We start from the raw sequence: 21,940 nt of genomic DNA, 5'->3' as shown, positions 1-21,940 counted from the left end.
TTTATTGAGCCTATTCATTCTTGCCTTGAAGCATTTATTCGATGCGTCTGATACGTCTAAATCTTCCTGCTACTGAAAAAATTGGCAGCTATAACACTTGTGGCACAGTGGCTTTTTTAATTTTCTAATCAATGGTAACTAGTAATTTCGTATTTTGTCCCAAAATCACCCAACGCGCCTAAGGAAGTTCTCACTTGAGTAATAATTTTCCTACGTTATTACAATCTAATAACATTTTGCTATTCGTTACATTCGTATAAACTTTTAATTTTAGATTATCTCGAAGTGTTTATAGCAATAACAACAAAAGGCAAGAGATCACTTAAATCGACAATCCATGGTAGGAAGCCATCCAAAGTTAGTTGGATAAACAAATAATTAATCTGTCGTCTGTGTAGTTTAATTGCTTGCTTTGAGTTTATATTGTTACTCGTAGTTTGTCTCCTTCAGCGACTGTCAGGAAAGTTGGGTTGGATTTTAAGGGCCATAGCAGACACAATGCTTTTCAACATCAGAAATCGGCGATTTTTGACTGCATCGATGCTGCATCGCGTTTAACGTCTTTTTGCGTTCAATAGCTTAAAGCTTTACTGAAATTGCGCGTTTTAGCTATTCTTGATTGTATTGTATTGATATTGCATCGCGTTTTGATAAAGTCTATGCGTTTTGATGACCTTTTATAATGGCTGAACTTGATCGCTGCATTGATGAATGCTATCCGCTTGAAAATGTATTGATACGCGCTGAAAGGACTATACTTACCTATATATGCATCTAACACATGCATACACATATTTACCTATATAGATTTGTTAAAATACTCCTTGAAGTAAGTACCTATACTTATATGTACATATTTACTTTTAAAGAGTAAAAATTCATTACAATATCATAATGAACGTGGGTACGTTTGCCCATTTAAAAGGAAAACCTATATTTTACGGCGCCTCAGATGAAAAGATGAAGACGCAGTCAAGTGGCAAATTGGATACTCCAGAACGCTTCAATCGATGGCTTAATTTAGGAAAAGGTTCCAGATGTTTCCTTACATGTTTTTTCTCTCAGTTACTTACATGCCTTCGAACGCTTTCTAAATGTATTAACTCTTAATTAAAGTGAAATTGAATCTTTGATCTGATTCACTGGTTACTTCAAAGTACGTACGTACCTATAAAATAAACTCAAACTCAAAGGATCAATTATTGAATTTAATAAGATGTATCTAATGGCGATAATTAATTATTTAAACTTAAAATTAAAGCTACGAGGGTTCCAAACGCTGGATCCGAGAAGAAGCCTATAAAAAGCTTTTAATATCACAATTTTAAAGTACCTATTGGAATTACTATTAAAGCTGTTAATTATATTATTACGGTACTTATATTTTAATATCTTGCTAATAAGTTCAGTAGGTACCTACTTTAATCACATGAGTAGCTTTAATAATCTTTACAGTAGTGGCACGTACCTACAACATTTATCTATGGACGTGAAGATAATACTAAATTTTAGTTGAGTAGGTAACAGATTTGGCACTAGGCTACGCAGAAGTGGTAGGTTTTTTTAATTCAAGGACAAGGTAGTTCTGGATTGCAATATCACCTGGTAATAAACAACGGTGCAACCTAAGATGGAAGCAAGCTAAATTTATTTTTAAGAGATAGGGTAAATTAAGCCCATATTCCTAGCTAATTGTTGTAAACGCCGCGCCGTATCGTAATGGGATGCTAAAAGCTTTTGGCGTACAAGACCTCTTTGTACTTATTTGTACACCTGAACTAGTTAAGGTAACGTTATAAGTTTATATATACTATATAAACTAATATGGTTATAAGTTTTTCAATTATTTCTGCCAAGAATCTTATCCAGGGTCATTTATTAGACCACAGCACTCACAGTTGTGCCACGGATGTAAGAGGTAACTATCAAACTTCTCTAAGAGACTTAAGGTAAGTCTAATCCTTTCAGCACGTAGCATTTTTAAGCGGACAGCTTTTTAGAGAGAGAGCCAGCGCGTATCAGACCTTCGTTATTTTATAAAAATTTAAATTTTCTCTTGCTCTTAGTCCATTCTGTTTACGACTGATTTTACGGAGTTACGATCTACGTGTCTAATTTATTTGCTTTACCGCAAAGGTATTTAAGTTTGGCGGCTTGTCGTGGACGCCAACGTTTTTCTTTCAATACCACTCGATGAAGCACCTACTGCGTGAAGCATCAATGTGTCTACTGATTTTTATGGTCTTTTACTAAAAACTGCAAAACCTATCATGTAATTCCGTTTGTATTTCCAAAATTCAGAAAAAACAAAACTTCATATAAAACTAACATTTCATTGAGTAGTTAATTAAAAGTGTAATTAGTGGAATATTACGATCTATCAAAATCTTAACTGAGTTATAAGAAAAACTGTAAGTAGTTTCATTATCTACGTATCTCAGGGCAAGTTTCCAGCCAATTTCTCGGTTGAATGCACACTTCGAACAAAACGGCAGTTTCAAACAGATTTTATATGAAAACTTTTTCAGGTCTGGAGGTGAGCGATAAAGTTGAAAGTTCGAAGCCCTCGACTTACGTACGCTTGAGTTTTGCCGATTCAGACTTGGACCTTAACGGATTTTGTACTATTTTGAACATCAATAGTACCTAATTTAACTAAAATCAAATACCTGCTTGGTAGGTACCTAGTTACTCATAAAAAATGATTTATCAGATACAACTGGCTACTGAATTTACTATTTACTTCAATAAAATTATAGTTAATATTCGACCTTGATTATAATGTATGAAGCCTCGCCCCTCAAATGTAAGGATTGAAATAAAAAATACACAATTCAATGTTCTAACATTTATATTTTCGAAATTTTATTTCTAGTAAATCGAACATTTACAAGTTTGAATTATCATTATTAATAAACAAACGTTAAACAATCAGTCTTTTTGAAGATAAACATTAATTTTTCACTACAATATTAGGTATCTATAGAAGCAAAATTACCTCTAAAAGATATTCCCATCGCTTCTATTATAATATTATACAAAAGTACGTCATATTCTTTGATCGTATTAATAATACTGTTGTTCAGACTAGAAAAAAATCAGCTTAAATACAATAAAATTGTGCACGTAATATTTTACAAACATTTTTCAATAAAATATTATAATTACTTAATTAACAATACAAAAGACATATTTCAAATATATCGGCAGTGTGAATTTAGTGATACCTATCGTGTTTTAAAAACACTTCGTATTTAAAAATAGTCTTACAGCAGATTTCCTGATGAGCAGTTAGTAAATAATACTATAAAATCATTAGGTAATTAGGATTATTTTTCGACAAAGTCTAATTTGACGATATCTACATCGAAAATATTTTTAAAAGGCTTTACTTAATACAAAAAAAAAAAAAATTACTGACACTATCCTTCGTTCGGGGATATTTAATATGAAGCTCAGATTTCACAAAAGTAAAGCCGACGGCATCACACAGCCGGAACATGCCAGAGGGTAAATTTTAGATTTAAAAAGGTTCTGTTCTTTGGCTATTGCAAATTAATAGATGTTCTATTACCTAATAAGGGTTCGTAGAATTAACATAGTCTTTGAAAAAATACTTAGGTACGTACTTAACATTTTAATAATATAACACTAGTATTTAATTATAATGTATCTCGTAATAAATTGAACACAACCTTTTAACTCAATTTCTGACTAGTTTTCTTGTCACTTCTATTTATTTATACCTACTGTTCGATGGCTACCTGTGATGAGGCACTCGACAGGCTTCTGAAAATGAAAAAATATTATTGGAACAAAATCCTATTTACATATGAGAGTTATTAGAAAATTAAATATTTTTTGAAGTCATAAAGACCCTAGTTACAACACAATAACTCACTCATTCTGTCTTTCTTTAACTAGCATATGCCTGTGTCTTCATCCGCATAGACTCCACTTTAAAACCCCTATTTTATTTGGTTAGTTGTTGAACTTTTAAAAATGCTTTCTCAACGGATGTCTACCTCATGATAGCTATTTACATGCCCAGCCTGATCCGTTCAGTAGTTTGAGTTGATAGATTAGTCAGTCAGTCAGTCAGCGTTTCCTTTTATATATTTAGATATTCTGAGGTCTTTTGTTGTTTGTGCAAGTTTATACATCGTTATTTAGACATCGGTTTTACTTTTTAAGTTGTTTTAAGTTCAATCTCAAAATTTTCAGTACTATCTTAGTTATTATTATATTTATTTCAAGAAATTACGTAGGTAGATATATTTTATTGTTACATACTTCTTGGCGCACTTTTCAATGTAGTAGTTCTTGAGACGCAATCGCTTTCCTCCGATTCCGATCTCATTTGGAAACTTGTCTCTGAAAAAAGTATTTATGATTCATGGCAAATGTAAAACAAAGAAAAGTTTTTATTCAAATAAACTTTTACGATGTGCTTTTGAATTGTCCAAAGAATTTACCACTGTCGAAACCCTTCCTACCAAGAATCAATCAAGAACTAAGGCCTCATTCGCACGAGAGCTTTTTTAACGTCCGTTAAACTAGCGTTCAAATAGAACAAATGCATTCCCAAGTATTTGTTCACACGTCAACGCTTTTTTAACGCGCACTGTATTTTCAGCGCAACGCCGGGTTTTAACGCAACGCTTTTTTAACGCTCGTGCGAATTAGGGCTAATAGTTGAGCTTACGTCGACTAAATATGTGAGTATAGCCGTAACTATGTATACTTACTCGTATGTCATAGAAGTACTTGACCAGTTTTTTCGCCTGGATTTGGGTCAAGCATGTGCTTTGAATAGTCATGAATGAATCCACTATTATGGGATGGGAAATTAGCAGAACTCACCGCTATCATATCTAGCTTTGCTATTTCCGGGGAGGTGCATCCGAGTAGGAACCTCCTGGTTGTCGACGTGGCCGAATGTGCGGAAACCAATCGCGAACTGTGCGTATGGACTGATTTCGTATAGCTCTACAACAGAAACAAATACAAATATTGATCAGCAACAGTTTAACACGATTACATAATATAATATGTAAACCCTTCCCCTCCAATTCTTGAAAAGCCGGCAACGCATTGGAGGTTCTCTGGTGCTGCAAATGTTCATAGGCGGCGGCAACCACTTAACAACAGGTGACCCACGTGCTTATTTGCTTGTTATTTTTTTAAAACAAAGAAAGCGTGGCGCTTACCATAGCCGATTATAGAGCAATGACAATAGCATTATTTTAATAGCATAATTAGCAAATAGATAGATCGTTCTGTACGTGGAAGACTTTAGTAAGTATTTTATAGTGTCGTTCTTTTTTACTAAGAACATTTTTATATTTTTAGGGTTCCGTACCTCAAAAGGAAAAACGGAACCCTTAAAGGATCATTTTGTTGTCTGTCTGTCTGTCTGTCTGTCCATCGTGTCTGTCAAGAAGCCTATAGGATACTTCCGGTTGACCTAGAATCATGAAATTTGGCAGGTAGGTAGGTCTTTATAGTACAAGTATAGGAATAAATCTGAAAACCGCCAATTTGTGGTCACATAAAAAAAATATGTTTCAATTTTCAAAATAAGATAACTATACCAAGTAGGGTATCATAACAAAGGGCTTTACCATTAAGTATATTTTAAAACAGATTTTTATTTATTTTTATGTTTATATTTATATTTATATTATGTTTATATTTAGTTTTTGATTTATAATGCAAAATGTTGGAAAAAATACCCGAGTACGGAACCCTCAGTGCGCGAGTCTGACTCGCACTTGGCCGGGTTTTTTTACCGTGTTTATTATCAGCAGTGAGGTGCACGGGCGTGCTGTAGACGCGGTTGTTGACGTCAGCGGGAATGCTCTGCGGAGTGTTGACCGTTGCGTTACTTCGCTCCGATTTACATTCGCCCGTTAGTGAGTTTCTGTACTCCGTTAGTCTTTGGTGGCTGAAAATGCAATTATGGGCTTAGACATTGTTTAAGGTCAAGTGAATTTGGATTGGGACAAGTACCTAAGCGGTTTGAAAACTTATGGAATAATATTTCGCCGAAAATGGTAAACCCAACCGGTCGCATATGCTTTGACAATCGGGATGTTGTCAATGTTAAGAGCGCTCCCTAGTGCTTTTAACAATTTACGTTGTTATTAACTTAGTTTGGTTCCCATTTGAATATCAGCCAATCAAAATCAATCACATGTTGTAGATACGGCCTAGGAACAAATATATGCGTCCGAAGTTTATCAGATTTCCCTAAAAATGTATAGTTTCAAATTTACATTGGCTCAGAATATAAACCTTTGAGCCCGTGTAACTTTAAACTACACATTTTAATAGAAATCTGGAAAACAACAGATACAGATATATTATCTATTATAAGTGCATTTAATAGTCAATAGTAATAGAAAGTCATAAACTAAGCTATGCTCTTGCCATTCAAAACGCATGAACTGCCTGTATTTCTGCATGGATGTTATAGTAGTAAAATCGCATAATCCACTTACTGGTGTCTCTTGACTAGGATGTACATGCATGTAACCAAGCAAATTAATAGTAGTATTGAGCTGCATATTATAACTAGCATGTTTATGTCAAAGTTGTCGGATGGTGGTCCGATTGATTCTGAAAAACAAAAGAATTATATTAAACTTCTCTCCCTGTTCGGACCCTAATTGCTAAGGGTCATAACTCGTAACTCTTATCACATAGTTATGGAAGGGGTTTTCTTGGGATAATAATGCCATAGGCTGGTAAATTCTTCCGCATTTTATATAATAATGTAATATACATATTACATGCCAAAAAATTAAAGAGTCACCTCTTAATATAACGTATCCGTGAAATATCAACTAAGTACGTAGGTACTGAGTGCAGACATTCACGATGTTATAGTCATTTTATCTAAAGCTCTGTTGCTTCTAAATTTCTTATAAGACCTGAATCAAACCTAGAAAATGCATACGGTTTTTTTCGTAAAACTCCGTCCACATCAATAAAAAGCACTAACTGTCGTTTTCTGCGAAGATTATTGTGCCAAAGTACAATTAATTTTTATCGAAGTCAAAGTTTTCAGCAAATATTATGCATCGATATAATATAATAACGCAAATTATAAAAATGGACGTAAATTTACATTAATTCAGTAAAACTTTTACAGTAAACAGTAAAACTTTTTCTCCCATTTTAAAAACTACTTAACTTTTTTGATTTTAGTGAGTAAATAAACATACCTCCAAGTATGGTAGTGGTGGCATACATATAAAGCGACGTGGATATGCCCGCGGCGTTCTCAGCGACGATGCGTATCTGGTACCACTGCGCCGGCGCCAGCTCGGCTATGACGAACGAGTTCGGCTGATTCAGGATTGATGGAGAGTAATGGTTCCACGACTGGTCAAGTAGGGGCTGCGGGTTATTGATATTTTAGTAACACAAAGCGATTATAAGAAACTAGATGATTGCCGCAACTTCGTCCGCGTGGATTAAGGTTATTTATAAATCTCGTGGGAACTCTTTGATTTTCCGGGATAAAAAGTAGCCTATGTCCTTCCCCGGGATGTAAGCTAATTCTGTACCAAATTTCATCGAAATCAGTTAAAGTGTTGGGCCGTGAAAAGCTGGCAGACAGGCAAACAGACAGACAGATAGACAGAAAGAAAGACAGACAGCCAGACAGATTTAGTATGGGTAATATGGATGTGAAAATAATAATAATAAATGGAAGTGTTGCTAAAGACTAGAGTAAAGACTATGAGTAGGTATTAGCTGTATCTACCTCAGATTTTCTGTGTAAACTAGGAGCTAGATTTCCATACTTTAAACATTAAAATAAAAAGTAGTTTTAATACAAACTTTTCTTTCAGATTCTTAATAGTCTTTAGAATAAATACGACTTTGCAAACAGAAGAATGGCAAGCACAGAGATATTAATTATTTGCGAAAATTGGATGCGGAAATATAAAATCTTCTTCAAGGCTTTGTTTTATTTCAAGTGTTTGATAGTAGTAATTTCAGGTTAGTTATATCTATAGCTTATACTCTAGCACATCGATGTATAATACTCATAACTCCGTAAAGTTAGAGGTTCGTGCCTGGGATTGAAACCCCAACCTATTTGGAGGCCGATGGCTTAACCACTAGGCTATCACGACTTTTCAGCCTCAGTAGCAGCAGAAAACATCAGCTCTCACCAGTCTATTTTCAGCTCGCCTCCAAATTTTCCCTCCATACTCTCTATAATCAACCTCCCACCGCGTAATTTCACAGCCGTTCTCATCCCACCCGCTCAGTTGTATGTAGATGTGGCTTGAGTTACTCCAGAACCATTCCGTTGTCGTTGGCGATATTGGAACTAAAAATCGAATAGATTTGAAAGTTATCTCTTTGAACTTGGAATTTAAAGTTTAAAATAGCAAAAGACTGGAGAGAAAAGTTTTACCAATGGGGTCAGTTTGAATTAAAATTTAAATTGGCTTAAAAAATCTAAGTGGTCTTGAGAAACGACTTTGGGCCAACGACGGATAGTGAGCAAAGACCGCTAAGGTGATTAAAATATAAGTTCACTTAAACTGGATCTTCATTTTCATCAAGAAAATGTTTCAAAAACCGTAAATGATTTGATTCTGATTTAATTTACTTAAAAGTTTTGCCTACAACTACGATCAAAAATAAAAACTTCAATATAAAGTTCCTTTTCACCTCCGCCCAAAGTAGTGGCATCAACATACGCTGGCTGAGACGAACCAACACTATTAGATGCTGTCATCCTTAGTGAATATTTTGTACCGCATTTCAGACCCTCTAGTGTATATTCTTGTACTCCCTGAATAGTTGTGCCTTTGTCCGACCACGTGTCTTGCCACATCCCGTTTGCTTCTTTCCACGTTAGCTCGTAGGCTGGAAAAAGTTGTTTTATTTTAAAAAATATATTTACATATTTTAAATGTATTGCAGTATTATCACCTAAATGTTGCTTTTAACGCCAGCCCAGCTCCCAAATAAAATATTTGACATACCCGCAGAATAATTGAGTATGATCAAAATACTTGCGAGTAATCAGTGGTTCAATTGCGGTATGATGTTATGTGATTACTGATTACCCGCTCCTTAATAAGCATAGAATACCCAAAGTTAGTATAGGTACCTAAGCATCGTCGAAACGAATTGGTTGTACTTATACTCAATTGAAATATAGCCTTTTAAACATAATAGTGACCATTAACCGTCATCACACCAAAAACCAAAGGTAACAACGACTAAGTTTAAATAATATCTAGCAATAAGAAGCATCCAAGAAGTCCTAAGTTCTACTTACTGATCTTTTGATTTTTTCCTCCAACTTTCCTGGGCTGGTCCCATAGCAAATGCAAAGCGTTCTTGTGTGAAGTCACCCTTAATACTGGCGGTTCCGGCGTGGGCAGTACTGAAACTTCATATGATACCGAATCCGAGCCGTACAAGTTTTTGGCTAAACAAGTGTAGTTTCCACTAAGTGATTGGTCTATGTCTGAAACAATAATATTTTGTTATTTAGTTACGAAGCAATAATGCCTAATCCATAATTGGCTTTGACACTACAGTCCTAATTCTACTTTTTCGAGGTTAAAGGGAGCTGCAAATGCCGGAATAAATTTTGTGATGTGAAACTATCCACACTAGAACTGTATCACGTATGAGGCGTGGTCATAATATTATTATAGCTCTCTTTTATGAGAAAGGAGATCTTCAGTCAGAAGGGATAAATTAACTTCTCGTTGATTTGCATCACACTACAGACCCATACTAATCTAGCTAGTCTGCTAGCTTTTCACAGCCCAAAAGTTGAACCGATTTTGATGAAATTTGATACAGAGTTAGCTTACATCCCGGTGACGGACAAATGCTACTTTTCATCCCGGAAAAGCAAAGAGTTCCCACGGGATTTTTAAAAACCTAAATCCACGCTGACGAAGTGGTGGGCATCATCTAGAATTATCTAAATTATCTAAATTATTTACATTGTAAATGAAGATACCGACCCCATCAAACAGGAGGTAGAAAAAGAACTACACTTTTTTCCATCTCATTTTAAGAACACTCACTGTTAATCAACAAGCTGTCGTCATGATTCCTCGTGAATCGCGGATGGTGTGTGATGATGTTGTGTTTGTGGTACCACACGGTGCGCGGTGGTGGCGAGCCCACACACTGACACACGAGCAGCAAAGAACTCCCCACTCCCACTGAGACTGCTCCACCGAGTGAAGCGACGCCTGCTACAACTGAAAACAAAGAAAGATATAAAAAAAAATTAAAAAAAAACCGACTTTAATAATTTTTTGCACTTTTATTGTTGTGATGTGATAAAAAGGACATAATAATACCACCTTCCACTGTCCATTTTTTCTTTTTCTCCCTAGCTCTCTCCGTAAAGGTTGTCTGGAAGAGATCACTAAGTATTGAGCGATAAGAGTTAAGGCCGCCTTTAAAATGTAGGTACTAGGTACACCTACATTTTATGACCGATTCACACCAATTGCGTATGCAGCACGTAGGTACACGTGACACGTGCGTAGTGACGCGCGTGAATCCGTAGACATAACTGTACGCATTACGTCTACGTGAACGTTTCGCACCACACAAGCGGTATGCCATGTTTCATACTGTTCCATACATTACAACGCAATGGTACCTACGCGCTACGTCTACGCTTACACCACGCTTACGCAGCCTGTGTGAACGAGCTGTTAAGTTTTCTTTTTGTAACCTGACATTTGTGTTTTGTGGTGCAATAAAGTATATACATTATACATACATAACAAGTCGAACATTTCCTCACCTCTAGAGTTAAGTTCAACATGAACCCTGTTGCTGAGCGCACCTTCTCCGGCGGTGGTGTGAGCTCGAACGAACACTTCATACTGCATGCCCGTGGTCAGACCGGACAGTGGGAACGTCAGTTGACGTGACAGGTTCGATTCTTGTGTTGGTTCCACTCGGTAGCTTTGGGGAGCGTTGGTACTGAAATTAATATTTTTTTATGGTAGTTAGGTACTGCTTGAGTGCGGTCCTGCAATCATAGATAGACGCCAGTTTCCTTGAAAGAGCTATACCCAGTAGGTACCCCTAATTGGTTTCTACGGGGCATCATCGGATCCAAGCAGTATCTATCGCTTAATCTCTTGCCGGTAAAGTGGTAACTAATCACGGCCGAAGTCTCTAAGCAGACCAGACTACAGTACTTAAAACTGCACCAGGGTGTTTTTCCGGTTCCGTGAACTAAATGTGGCTCTTGGAACATAATATATTACATAAAACATATTCTTTAGTAAGATACCTACTATATGGTTTATCCATACTAATATTATAAATGCGAAAATGTGTCTGTCGGTCTTTCTGTCTGTCTGCTACGTTTTCACGGCCAAACCACATATGGAACGCCCTTCCGGCGTCAGTTTTCCCTTCCACCTAAAATATGGGTACCTTCAAGTCAAGAGTGAATAGGCAACTTCTAGGCAAGCGCGCTCCATCTTAGGCTGCATCGTCACTTGCTAGCAGGTTTGATTGCAGCCAAGCGCTAGTCTATATAATTTAAAAAAAAAAAAAACCGCTGAACCGATTTTAATGAAAGGTACAGACTTGGAATACATCTCGGAGAAGGACATAGGCTACTTTTATCCCGGAAAATCAAAGAGTTCCTACGGGATTTCAGAAAACCGAACTCCACGCGGGTGAGGCCACGGGCTTCTTCTAGTATACCTACTATATAGTAAATGGTATATACAGTATATGGTTTATTGAAAGCAATTTTTACTGTACTTTATTTTCATATTCCACATAACTTGTATTTCATTGCTAACGTTTGTTTTACCAAATCATAGTATTTAGTTTATCATGGATCAGTTTTGAACATGGCTATAGCGTATTATAAATTGTATTACCTGGTAACAGGTTTGACATAAACAGTATAGTGAGTGATTTCTCCATTAGGCTGATCGGGCCTCTTCCAACTCACAAGTAAGGACGTGGGAGATGATATTAATGCTTTTATAGCTGCCGGTGGCCCGGGAACTGAAATTGAATATTTTTGACAAATATAATTAATTATTTAACTGATAATATTATTATACTACTATATTAATTATTATATAGAGACATTATATATAGATTAATTATTATATAGAGATATTATATATAGACTATAATTAATTAACTGATTAGCTGACCCTAGGTCAAGAAAGGCTTTTCAGAATTTTCACCCGAGCGAAGCTTGGATAGCTTCACTCGGATGAAAATTCTGAAAATCGTTTCTTAGGGTGGTTTTACGTTACGTACGAAAACCTACACGCAAAATCTCATTTTTTTAGATCAAAAGTAATCTGAAAAAATGTGATGGTTTGTATGAGATGTTTTGGTTGTACGTTCGTTAATATTATATCAATTCTAGTTTAACGAATAGAAGATTGTTCATTGGTGATATCATAATTCTCTTAAATTATAGGTTTTATCAGGCGTTATGCCTGTAATAAAACAAAATTTTAACTCTCCCACTAATTATGAGAAACTTACCATCCTGCAATGTAGTGCACACCACAGGGTAGGAGAAAGGTCCAACGCCATAGTTAGAGAAACCGGCGACTTTTATCGTATAATTGGTGTATTTGAGGAGGCCCTGAAGATACAACTCTGTGTGTGGCGTCGTAACGTTTAACCAAGGACCATCTGTAATACGAATAAAATTATTTATTCTATTATCGATTGTACAAGCTAGGACAATACTAACGTGTTGAAGTCGCGATCATGAATAGTTGATCGAACAAAAACTATTAAAAAATCGGTCAAGTGCGAGTCGAAATCGCAAATGAAGGGTTCCGTACCATCGTATAAGAAGTAACATTTGTTTTTCATGGCGGCTATTTTGAAATGTGTATTTGTTGTTACAGATACACATTCCGTGAAAATTTCAGCTCTACACCTATTACCGATTCACGAGATGCAGCCCACTAACAGACAGATGGACGCACGGAGGGCCGGACGGACGGATGGATAGAGGAATTTTAGTACCTAATAGGGTCCAGTTTCCGTTATTTACTGGAGTAACGTGCTACTTGTTGGAGTAACATGCTACTTAATGGAGTGAAAAGTGTAAAGGTTGTTACTTATTGGATTAGATTTTAATAATGTACTTAATTAATAAAAATAATAAATAATGTTATTTGCCAAAAAAACTTATGAAGACATAGGTAAACATTGGACCCCTACTTAACTCCCAAAAAAGTGAAAACTGTGTCATGGGAGTTAGTGCCTTCCCTGTTAGACTTGCTCTAATTTAACATAGGAAATGAAAATGCGCTGTAGTTTTGTACCAACATATCCAGGAGACACAGTTGCTTAAGTACCTGTATTTTTGTTCATGTCTCATCTTGTTTTTTTTTTTACAATAATTGTAGTCAGTTTTGTGGACTGAATAAAAAAAGATATATATGTAATTACCATCAGTGCAATAATGCATCACATATCCCAACAAGGAGTGCGAGTTGGCGAGCGGGCGCCACGCCGCGCGCACTGATGAAGAAGATGATCCCACACACTCCACGCTTGATGGAGCTTCCTCTGGTGCTGGAAACACATTCACAAGGTCAGATGATGGTGAAGTGGAAGTTTATTAAAAAAAAATGCCTTTTATTACTATGGAGTACATCCATTTAAGTAACTAGAAAGATAATTGGACGTATTTTCTGAAAAGCCAACCAACAAGTCAAAATTGAGATACGTAGGTACTAGGTACCTATTCTAAAACAACTTATTTAGTACAGGTGCAACTGCAGTCAAAAATGACATTTTACATCGCAAAAAAGTACCTATCCTGATTATATCTTGGGGATTTCTTTTGCCAAAAAGAAATGTTCGGGAAATGATGCGCATTTCATATTATATATTTTTTTATAAATATATAAATGGTAATTACCTCCTTCTCTTGTTGTTTGATAAACGGGCAGAGAAAATGGCCCGTTTCCCGCAGAATTGAATGCGCTTACTGATACTGCATACCTGTTAACAAAGGATAAAATTACATTGAATATTTTTAGTCTGGTACTTTGCAATGTCTAAAATAAAACATGGTCAATTTTGAACAATCCAAAGTACAAAATGACAACAACACTTAGTTCTAAGGAACTCCCTAATTAAAACATACCTTGTGTTCTTTAGAAGACCACTCAATATCGTCTCTTGTTTTCCCTTCCTTGATGTTACCTTCACCAATTTAGTCTGAGAATCATTTCCACCTGAAATGCAAATTTACAAATCATAATGACCACCCCAATCATAAGCAATAAAGTAACTAATTCTATAGAAACTTTCGCAAAATATACTAATTAAAAAATATAGTTACTCCAAATATACACTGCTTATAAATTCGTGTTTTAAATAGTGGAGACAAACTTTTACCCTTGTGTGTGAGACACGCATGCGCGTAGCGACACAGACTACATAGATACTGGCGTCTTTTACGCATCTTTTGATAAAACAACATACTTAGATAGCTACGAGCAGCAAAATATGGAAGCCCGATGGACAAATCACAACGTTTGGCTGTCCATTAATAGATGAGAGATTTATTTCACTAGGGTCTCTAAAGAAAAATGTTTGATAATATGATACTTTACCAGCTTCTCCACTGATCCTTGGCACGGCTTTGACATGATATCCCTGCAGTGCTCCGTTATGGGTCTCCCTTGTGGGCGGTATCCAAGACACGAACAGTTCTCCCGGGTTGTCTGTCTGTTGAACTTGAACCCCGAGAGGGCTTGATGATGGTGCTGATTTTAAACAGTAAGAAGCAATTTACATTTTTGCACCCATTGCAAAAATTATCTTCCTTCATTTGGGTCAAAGATATTAAACTATTCAAACACTTTTTAAATGGATTTAATAATACATAAGCAAATGCGTGCGAAATCATTTAGAAAATATCACCAGTGTTCTAGAAATATTTGGTGTGCCGTGTGACTAGTAGTCAAATATATTACTTGTATCGTGATAAAAAATTATAAATTCGCAGAATGAAGTTAGTATAGCGCTCTCTCTGTTAAGTAATCCGATACAAATGATAGAGCCAAATAGAGAGAACGCTATGCTACTAACTTCATTCCGCGGATAAGTTAGTACATATAGTGCTCTCTCTGTTATTGAATTTGTGAACAAGGCCATTTGTCAGTGTCCACGTTAGGAACCTTACCTTCTTGTAACGTAGTGAAATGTACAGCTTGCGTGTATGGGCTAAGATCGACTTGGTTGCCAGAAGCAATCCGCACACGATAGTCCACTGCTGGCTGCAGGTCGCGAAGCTCGATGCTTTGACGAATGTCACTTTCTTGTCTGGATAGTGAACATAACTTACTTTAGGAAGTTAATAGTATAAAATTAAATAGTTATTCAAACATTATGGGCATGATACCCAACAATTGTGGAGATTCAAACGATTTTACTCAAAATACTTACGATATATTATACACAAAGAAAAAAGTATAATAATTACCTAGTTATGTTAATAGTTTTAGCCGAGTCCCACATAGTATAATGGTTGGAGGAGTATTGAAGGCTGTAGTATTGAACGTGTGATATAATTGTGTCTCTCCAGGACAATTTCGCTGACGAACTGGTTACTGAATCCACTTGGAGGTCCATTGGAGGGGTTGGAGGTTCTGTAAAACACAACAAACAAATTTTTGCCCCAAAAATATAACTAGGTATCTAAAAGAGAAGAAACCATTGACTTAGTGTTAGGTAGTATGTTAATAATAGTTTTATAGTTTTCATAGTAAACTAGCTGATACCCGGCGTGTGCTACTACGCTAAAAAAGAATATGGGTAATGGATTGTTTTAGTGGTCCAAAACCGTCTTCGCATTATTGCCTTTCTAATGAAACCGGTTTGGAGCATATCGGTTTTAAAGTTTATAATAACAAAGATATAAATTTTTTTGTGTTTTGTAAGAAATAGAAAAAATGCTTACCCAATATATTTAAACGTATATTAAACGTAGCAACACCATAAGGATTGCTCGCTCTACACTCGTAGGTTCCGCCGTCTCTCCCTTCCACGTAATTTATATTGATAGTGCTTTTCATACCGTTTGAGTTTACCGTCTCTGATATTGTGATCCTAAGAAAAAAATTACAATAATAGAAAATCAAAAAAAATTATCCTCATAATGGAAACTGCGTGATAAATAAATATATGAGGGTAGTTAAGTTCTAATTTTTAAAAACTAATGCCATCTATGTTTTGAACAAGGGACTGGCTTCTAGGCTAGATGAAAATATGAGGACGAACATGGTAACTTGAACCTCCTTTCTGTTCTCGTAGCGTCCTTGTTTCACCTAGTTTATTTAGCTTTTGGTAGATGGCTCTTCTAGCATTCAGAAAAATAAAATTTTGGCAAGTATATTATATTAGTCCCAAATGCTCTAGACACTATGTCCGATATAATTAGGTACTGAAATAATACATTATACATGAATTAATGAATTTATCTAGAGTAGTGTGTCACCTTGAAGATGTGAATTCCACTGGTTTTCCATCTAAGCTCCATTTTATCCGTATAGGGTTGTCTCCTAGCGGTTGACAAATAAGTGTCATTGGTAGTCCCATTTTAGTGGTCAGGTTCATGCCCACGGACTCGAAGTGCACCGGCTCTAGAAATAATTTGGAAGTTAGTCATTCCATTTAATGGAGGCTAGCATATTATTTTAACGGCAGAGTAACATAAACGGCACCCTAATCCACCACACAAGAAGGCAAGAGATCTCTTATCCGATGGTCAGACTAACTGAAGGAAGCTAGTACGCACATTCATATTTTTTTTTTGTGATGTAACCTCTAATTTACGATTTCCGGATTTCCCCTCTACTTTGCTATATGACCTACCTACGTGCTAAATATGATTCTAGGTCAACGGAAAGTACCGCATAGGTTTCTTAACAGATAGACAGACAACAATGTGATCCTATAAAGCTTCCTTTTTTCCTAAAAAAGCTTTTTAAATCGTAAAAAAATTGTACTTTTAAACTGCGAATGTTACGATTTTTTTTGTTGGCAATTAAATCTGATCAAAGTATCCTCTACTGTTTTACTTACTATTGACACTGATCCATAGATTCTTGTGCAATGGTTCCCCAACCCCATTGTCCACATGGCATGCGTATTCCCCCTCGTCCGCTAGAGAGACCACCTCTAATGATAAAGAGCCGTTTGGATAGCTAGATACTCCACCACCGGCTAAATCTAGAATTGGTCGCCAGATTCCTAAGGCAGCTGAAAGAAATTCATTTTATTTCAGTACAAAATTCCTAATAGGTTTTTTAACTTAGGTACGTACTTATTCAAAATTTTATGCAAAACAGGGAAAAAGTGAAATGTAAAACAATGCAAGAATTACAATAAATCCAATCATACCAACGAGTTTTATTTATTACGCAGTACCTAGTACTTACTCATTTCGAACAATTTGCAGGTTGCAATTTGCTTTTTCTTATAACTTGATCAAAGTAATCTAGAGAGAGAACTCTCGTTTCGATCTTTATTAGTCTACGGGTGACGTGGAACCAAAGAAAAATAGGCTATGCATAGGCTACCTAGCGTCAAATGTAGGAATATTTGACGCTCGCCAGTGACATCGAAGCCACGACATTTTGTTACAAATTGTTTAACTGTCGTGAACCTGATGGTCAGTGTAGACTAAAGAAAGCTTCATAGACCACTCTTTTTTATTAGGAATAATCCATCTGGGGCAATAAGATCGTTGATCCATACCATCTCTTTTCATCCAATGTATCTGAGGCGTAGGATATCCATTCGCGTTACAGTCAACTATACCACGTTGACCAAGAAGAAGAGATGTATTCGTCGGCTCTTCTACCCACTTTGGTGCAACTGTAAATATCAAGCTTAGTTAGATTTTAAAACTTTTATACTTAATCTCTACATTGGCTCAGTTCTGGTCTAATAGTATATTATATCTAAGTACCTACTAGTTACTTAGATATAATATACTATTCTACCACAAAGATACGAGTATGTTTCTAAAATGGGAACGAGGCTGGGGATCCAAGTAGAAATAGCCAGAGTAAGTTTTTCTTACCATTTATATACAAATCAGTGGTCTGGTTGACTTTTCCGACATGATTAGTGGCTATACATGTATATCTACCGCAATGTTCTAGCGACACTCTTTTGATGATCAAAACGCTGAATAGTTCTGAACTCCTTTCGGTTATCTGGAATATAAATTTTACTACGATAAAAGAAGTAACAGTGAAAAGATCAAACGAAATCACTCAAACATCTCACGATAGAAATGATAATGAAAGTTGGTTTGTAAGTTTCTGGAATGACGACCTTTCACAAAAAGATGTGACATTAGAGGAACCGTCTCGAGCTGGATAGATGATATCGAACAAATCACAAGGAGTAAATCCTTACAAGCGATATGTGCCCAGGAGTGGGTGCCCATCAATTTGAAACGTTGATGATGACGATTATTTAAGAAAAGTGATGGGGTAGAATTTTCAGAAATCTTTAAATACGTATTTCTTCATTTTTAACTGAAACCCCAAAGGCCAATTTTAATGAATATAACTTGAAAAATGACGGACTTTCATGCAAACATTCATCCCCTATTTAACCCTATTAGGGATGAAGTTTCCTAAAACCCTTCCTTAAAGAACGGACCCTATAGTGTTCCAAGTTTCTAATCGTAGGGTGTGCGTTGATAGAAAAGTCAGTCAGTTAGTCAGTCAGGCAGTCAGCGAGGACAAGTCTAATTATACGAACGTATGGCTATAACAGTGAGTAGGTAAAAGTTTCTCACCTTCAAGCTAGCTGGGATTTTCATACCATCTTTCAGCCAAGAGAAAAATATTGGTGGATCCCCACTAATAATATTGCAAGTAATTTGTACAATCTGTCCTTCCTTTAATCCAGAACCAACGCGCAGTTCATCTAACTCTGGCGCTTCTACTACTTGTATTTCGAAAGATCTGTAAATGTTATATTTGACTTAAATAACAATAAAAAGTATGTATTATTCGAGTTTCTTTTTTGTTGAATTAACTGTTGAAGTCACAGGTGAAGGGAATAGGTCTCATCTATCTTTTAGAGGGACAGGATAATCCTTTTTCTCTTAAATAACCTTACCTTCTCGCCATTTCACCCGATGGACTAAAAACAATACAAGTATACATTTCTCCATTCCCTTCTTTTAATACTCTCTCTATACTAAGCACCCCGTCTTCACTACTTTCTAAAACTTGTCGTTTTCTTCGTCTTTTTCTCGTATTTTTACGATTTTTACTATTTATATTGGTTCGTTTGTATCTTGTGTGTTGTGGAAGCAGTGAACTGATGATTTTCTTGCCTTTATACTCCCATTCTAGTTTGCTGAAAATTCAAAAAACCATGGTAAGAAAAACTTTTAAAGTCCAATCATTTGATCGTCCTTTTACTAAAAATTTTGGGTGCTTGTGAAGGTGCTGGTGATTTTATGTCGCGGCAAAATAAAGTTTTACGGATTTTTGGGAAAAGTCTAGTATAACAATGTAGTCATAAAGATTCCGTTTTCCGAAGTGGAGACTCCATACTAAGCGCAGCGTTTGACCTCTATTCTGCTGGATCAAACTTGTGGCATGTGGCTGAATGAGGAAGGTAGAGTAGAGGACTATTATGTTATGGTGCGTTCTCGAAAAGGCTAATAACCATACTTATACTATATATACTATATATAATACCAACCGTATTTGACCCGAATAGGCTGATGATGATAATGTGCAAATTTTGCAAAGTAACAAAATTGAGTACCTGATAGGAAATCCATAGTAAGGGCATCTTAGTTTCAGGGAATCACCGCTTTGAACTTTTATTGGTGGCAAAGTTCTGATGTAAGGTGGTCCTGTAAATTTGAAACAAAAAGTCAATTTTTTTTAACTGTAAAAACAGATATCATGGCCGCGAGAGCAGTAAGTCTTATACTGAATCACCAATTAAATGAGAGAATAACACATTTTTCAGTACAGACCTACATAATGATTAATGAACACCCTAAGGAAAGTGATAAGTATTATCGACTCTCGAGGGAGTCGCATCCACAAAATCAGTTTTTCTCAGGTTCCTCAGGGAATCGAACGAGAAGAAGAATAATATTATACTGACAATATGCTTAATTTAGTTTCATCAATTATGCTGATCACATCCGAGGAGATCGCGTTGGCACCGATATGATGTATGCGATTTCCTTTTATGCACATTTTGATGTAAATATTTAATTTTATGTAGGAAAATCTATTCAAATATTGTATGTTCAAATAATTGCTTTATGAACACACGCAATATTGAAGCGTTTCAAGTTCGTAGTCAATTAATAAAGTTAAGCGAACCATTTTCTAAAGACGAAGTAATGACAATTTTGTTCAAACTCTGGTTGGCTTCGCAGAAACCTAATTTGTTCGAGCATGAAAAATTGTATTATACTCAAATGTTGATCAAACTAATAACGTGGTTTAACAGCCAGTATATTATTATATTCAGTATTGAGTTATCAAATAACTCTAAATACGAGTATAAAATAATGTCGCAATCTAAATTTTCTAGTGTATTTCCCCTTTTAATACTAAATTTTTCTTTCTTAGTTGATTTCAATAGTTCAGCGTCTGACATCTGATGACTTCCTTGGTGCAGTAGTGAGCGATGTCACCTGTCTTATAAAGTACAGGTCCCAGGTTCGGTTTCTGACAGGGTTGGTTTGGGAATTATTAATTTCTGGCTTTAAATTCGCAGCTTTGCTTCTGGTCTGGTAAAAGGCTTCGGCTGTGACTGTGGCTAGTTACTATTTTACTGGCAAAGCCTTGCTTCTGAGCAATTATGAAAGCCATTACGATATCGGGTAGAAACCAAGGGTAAGTACGTTTTGATATTAAGTATATTAAAACTGTCATACCCCTTCTAGGTTATCTTAGGCTACATCGTCACATGAGTCGAAGTCAAAAGCCAACTTGTCATTGAACGAAAATCTACCAAGTGAACTTTCACTTCTCGCTTACAATGCTACTTACCATAGACATCTATTCTAGCAGCATGTCTCGTATTAGAATCTCCCTCGTACGCCACACAAGCATACAACCCTCCGTCTTCCACTCTAGATCTGGATATGTTTAGTTGTGATACTACTCCGATCCCCGTAGGTGACATCATCTGACCCAGGATGTACCTGGATGGAGCAAGCAATGATAACTGCTTTACTCATTATGCCACACATTACACACTTTACATGCGTTATGGCAAATCAGATACGCCAGAGCGTTTCCACTAGGAACATAAGATACAAAGAGCATTATTAACTGACACACTACTGAGCACGGATCTCCTGACCGATTGAAAAGAGTTAAGACCACAGTTCACCACGCTGGTCAAGTGGCCGATCCCAGGCATGCATTTCTAACTTTTTGGAGTTATAGGTGTTCTTCAAATATATCACTCGTTCTAAGAGTGAAAGACCACCATGAGGAAACCTGCTTGCCAGAATTTCTCCACAATGTTCTCAAAGGTGTGTGAAGTCTGCCAATTGGACAGCTAGCGTGGTGGACTATGCCCAAACCGTTTTCATTCTGAGAGCAGACCCGTGATCAGTAGTGAGCTGGTGAGGGGTTGATCCTGATAATGACGATGATGAATATCGTTACCTGGAGTCTGTATTCGAGGTAATAACTACCCCATCTCGCTCCCAAATAAACCGTGGTGGCCGATCCGAAGTTGCTGTACACTGTAGACTTATCTGAAATATTGAAATAGCATTTCTGAAAATCTAAATGGCTTGGACCTTGCTAGGTCGAAATTTTTTATACAAGCGACAAATGGCAATAAAAAGATAAATTATTTCAAAATATCAATACATAGCTTTGAGTGCTAT

General features: G+C 36.2%; 1 protein-coding gene across 2 annotated transcripts in view; it reads right to left on the bottom strand.

The window, feature by feature from the left end:
- Positions 1–2,833: 2,833 nt before the first annotated feature.
- LOC123865413 (Down syndrome cell adhesion molecule-like protein Dscam2) overlaps positions 2,834–21,940 on the bottom strand; it is a 108,485-nt gene continuing 89,378 nt past the window's right edge. The window contains exons 8-36 of one of the 2 annotated variants that reach the window (XM_045906413.1): positions 21,714–21,805; positions 21,087–21,241; positions 19,837–19,927; positions 19,177–19,419; positions 18,851–19,019; positions 18,122–18,257; positions 17,794–17,913; positions 17,119–17,295; positions 16,532–16,676; positions 15,995–16,143; positions 15,518–15,683; positions 15,218–15,357; positions 14,646–14,798; positions 14,174–14,264; positions 13,946–14,028; positions 13,471–13,596; positions 12,547–12,699; positions 11,919–12,048; positions 10,817–10,998; positions 10,080–10,259; positions 9,314–9,505; positions 8,698–8,895; positions 8,190–8,350; positions 7,230–7,404; positions 6,504–6,621; positions 5,793–5,947; positions 4,864–4,989; positions 4,294–4,374; positions 2,834–3,789 (exon numbers count right to left, since the gene is read on the bottom strand). In XM_045906413.1, the coding sequence (XP_045762369.1) occupies positions 3,761–3,789; positions 4,294–4,374; positions 4,864–4,989; positions 5,793–5,947; positions 6,504–6,621; positions 7,230–7,404; positions 8,190–8,350; positions 8,698–8,895; positions 9,314–9,505; positions 10,080–10,259; positions 10,817–10,998; positions 11,919–12,048; positions 12,547–12,699; positions 13,471–13,596; positions 13,946–14,028; positions 14,174–14,264; positions 14,646–14,798; positions 15,218–15,357; positions 15,518–15,683; positions 15,995–16,143; positions 16,532–16,676; positions 17,119–17,295; positions 17,794–17,913; positions 18,122–18,257; positions 18,851–19,019; positions 19,177–19,419; positions 19,837–19,927; positions 21,087–21,241; positions 21,714–21,805 (4,116 nt within the window). In that variant the 3' untranslated portion in view covers positions 2,834–3,760. The remainder of the gene's footprint in view (positions 3,790–4,293; positions 4,375–4,863; positions 4,990–5,792; positions 5,948–6,503; positions 6,622–7,229; positions 7,405–8,189; positions 8,351–8,697; positions 8,896–9,313; positions 9,506–10,079; positions 10,260–10,816; positions 10,999–11,918; positions 12,049–12,546; positions 12,700–13,470; positions 13,597–13,945; positions 14,029–14,173; positions 14,265–14,645; positions 14,799–15,217; positions 15,358–15,517; positions 15,684–15,994; positions 16,144–16,531; positions 16,677–17,118; positions 17,296–17,793; positions 17,914–18,121; positions 18,258–18,850; positions 19,020–19,176; positions 19,420–19,836; positions 19,928–21,086; positions 21,242–21,713; positions 21,806–21,940) is intronic. The other variant, XM_045906414.1, reaches the window with a different exon arrangement.

The sequence above is a fragment of the Maniola jurtina genome, chromosome 5 (assembly GCF_905333055.1).
Source record: "Maniola jurtina chromosome 5, ilManJurt1.1, whole genome shotgun sequence".
NCBI classification, from domain to species: domain Eukaryota; kingdom Metazoa; phylum Arthropoda; class Insecta; order Lepidoptera; family Nymphalidae; genus Maniola; species Maniola jurtina.
This window is presented reverse-complemented; position numbering and strand designations above follow the sequence as displayed.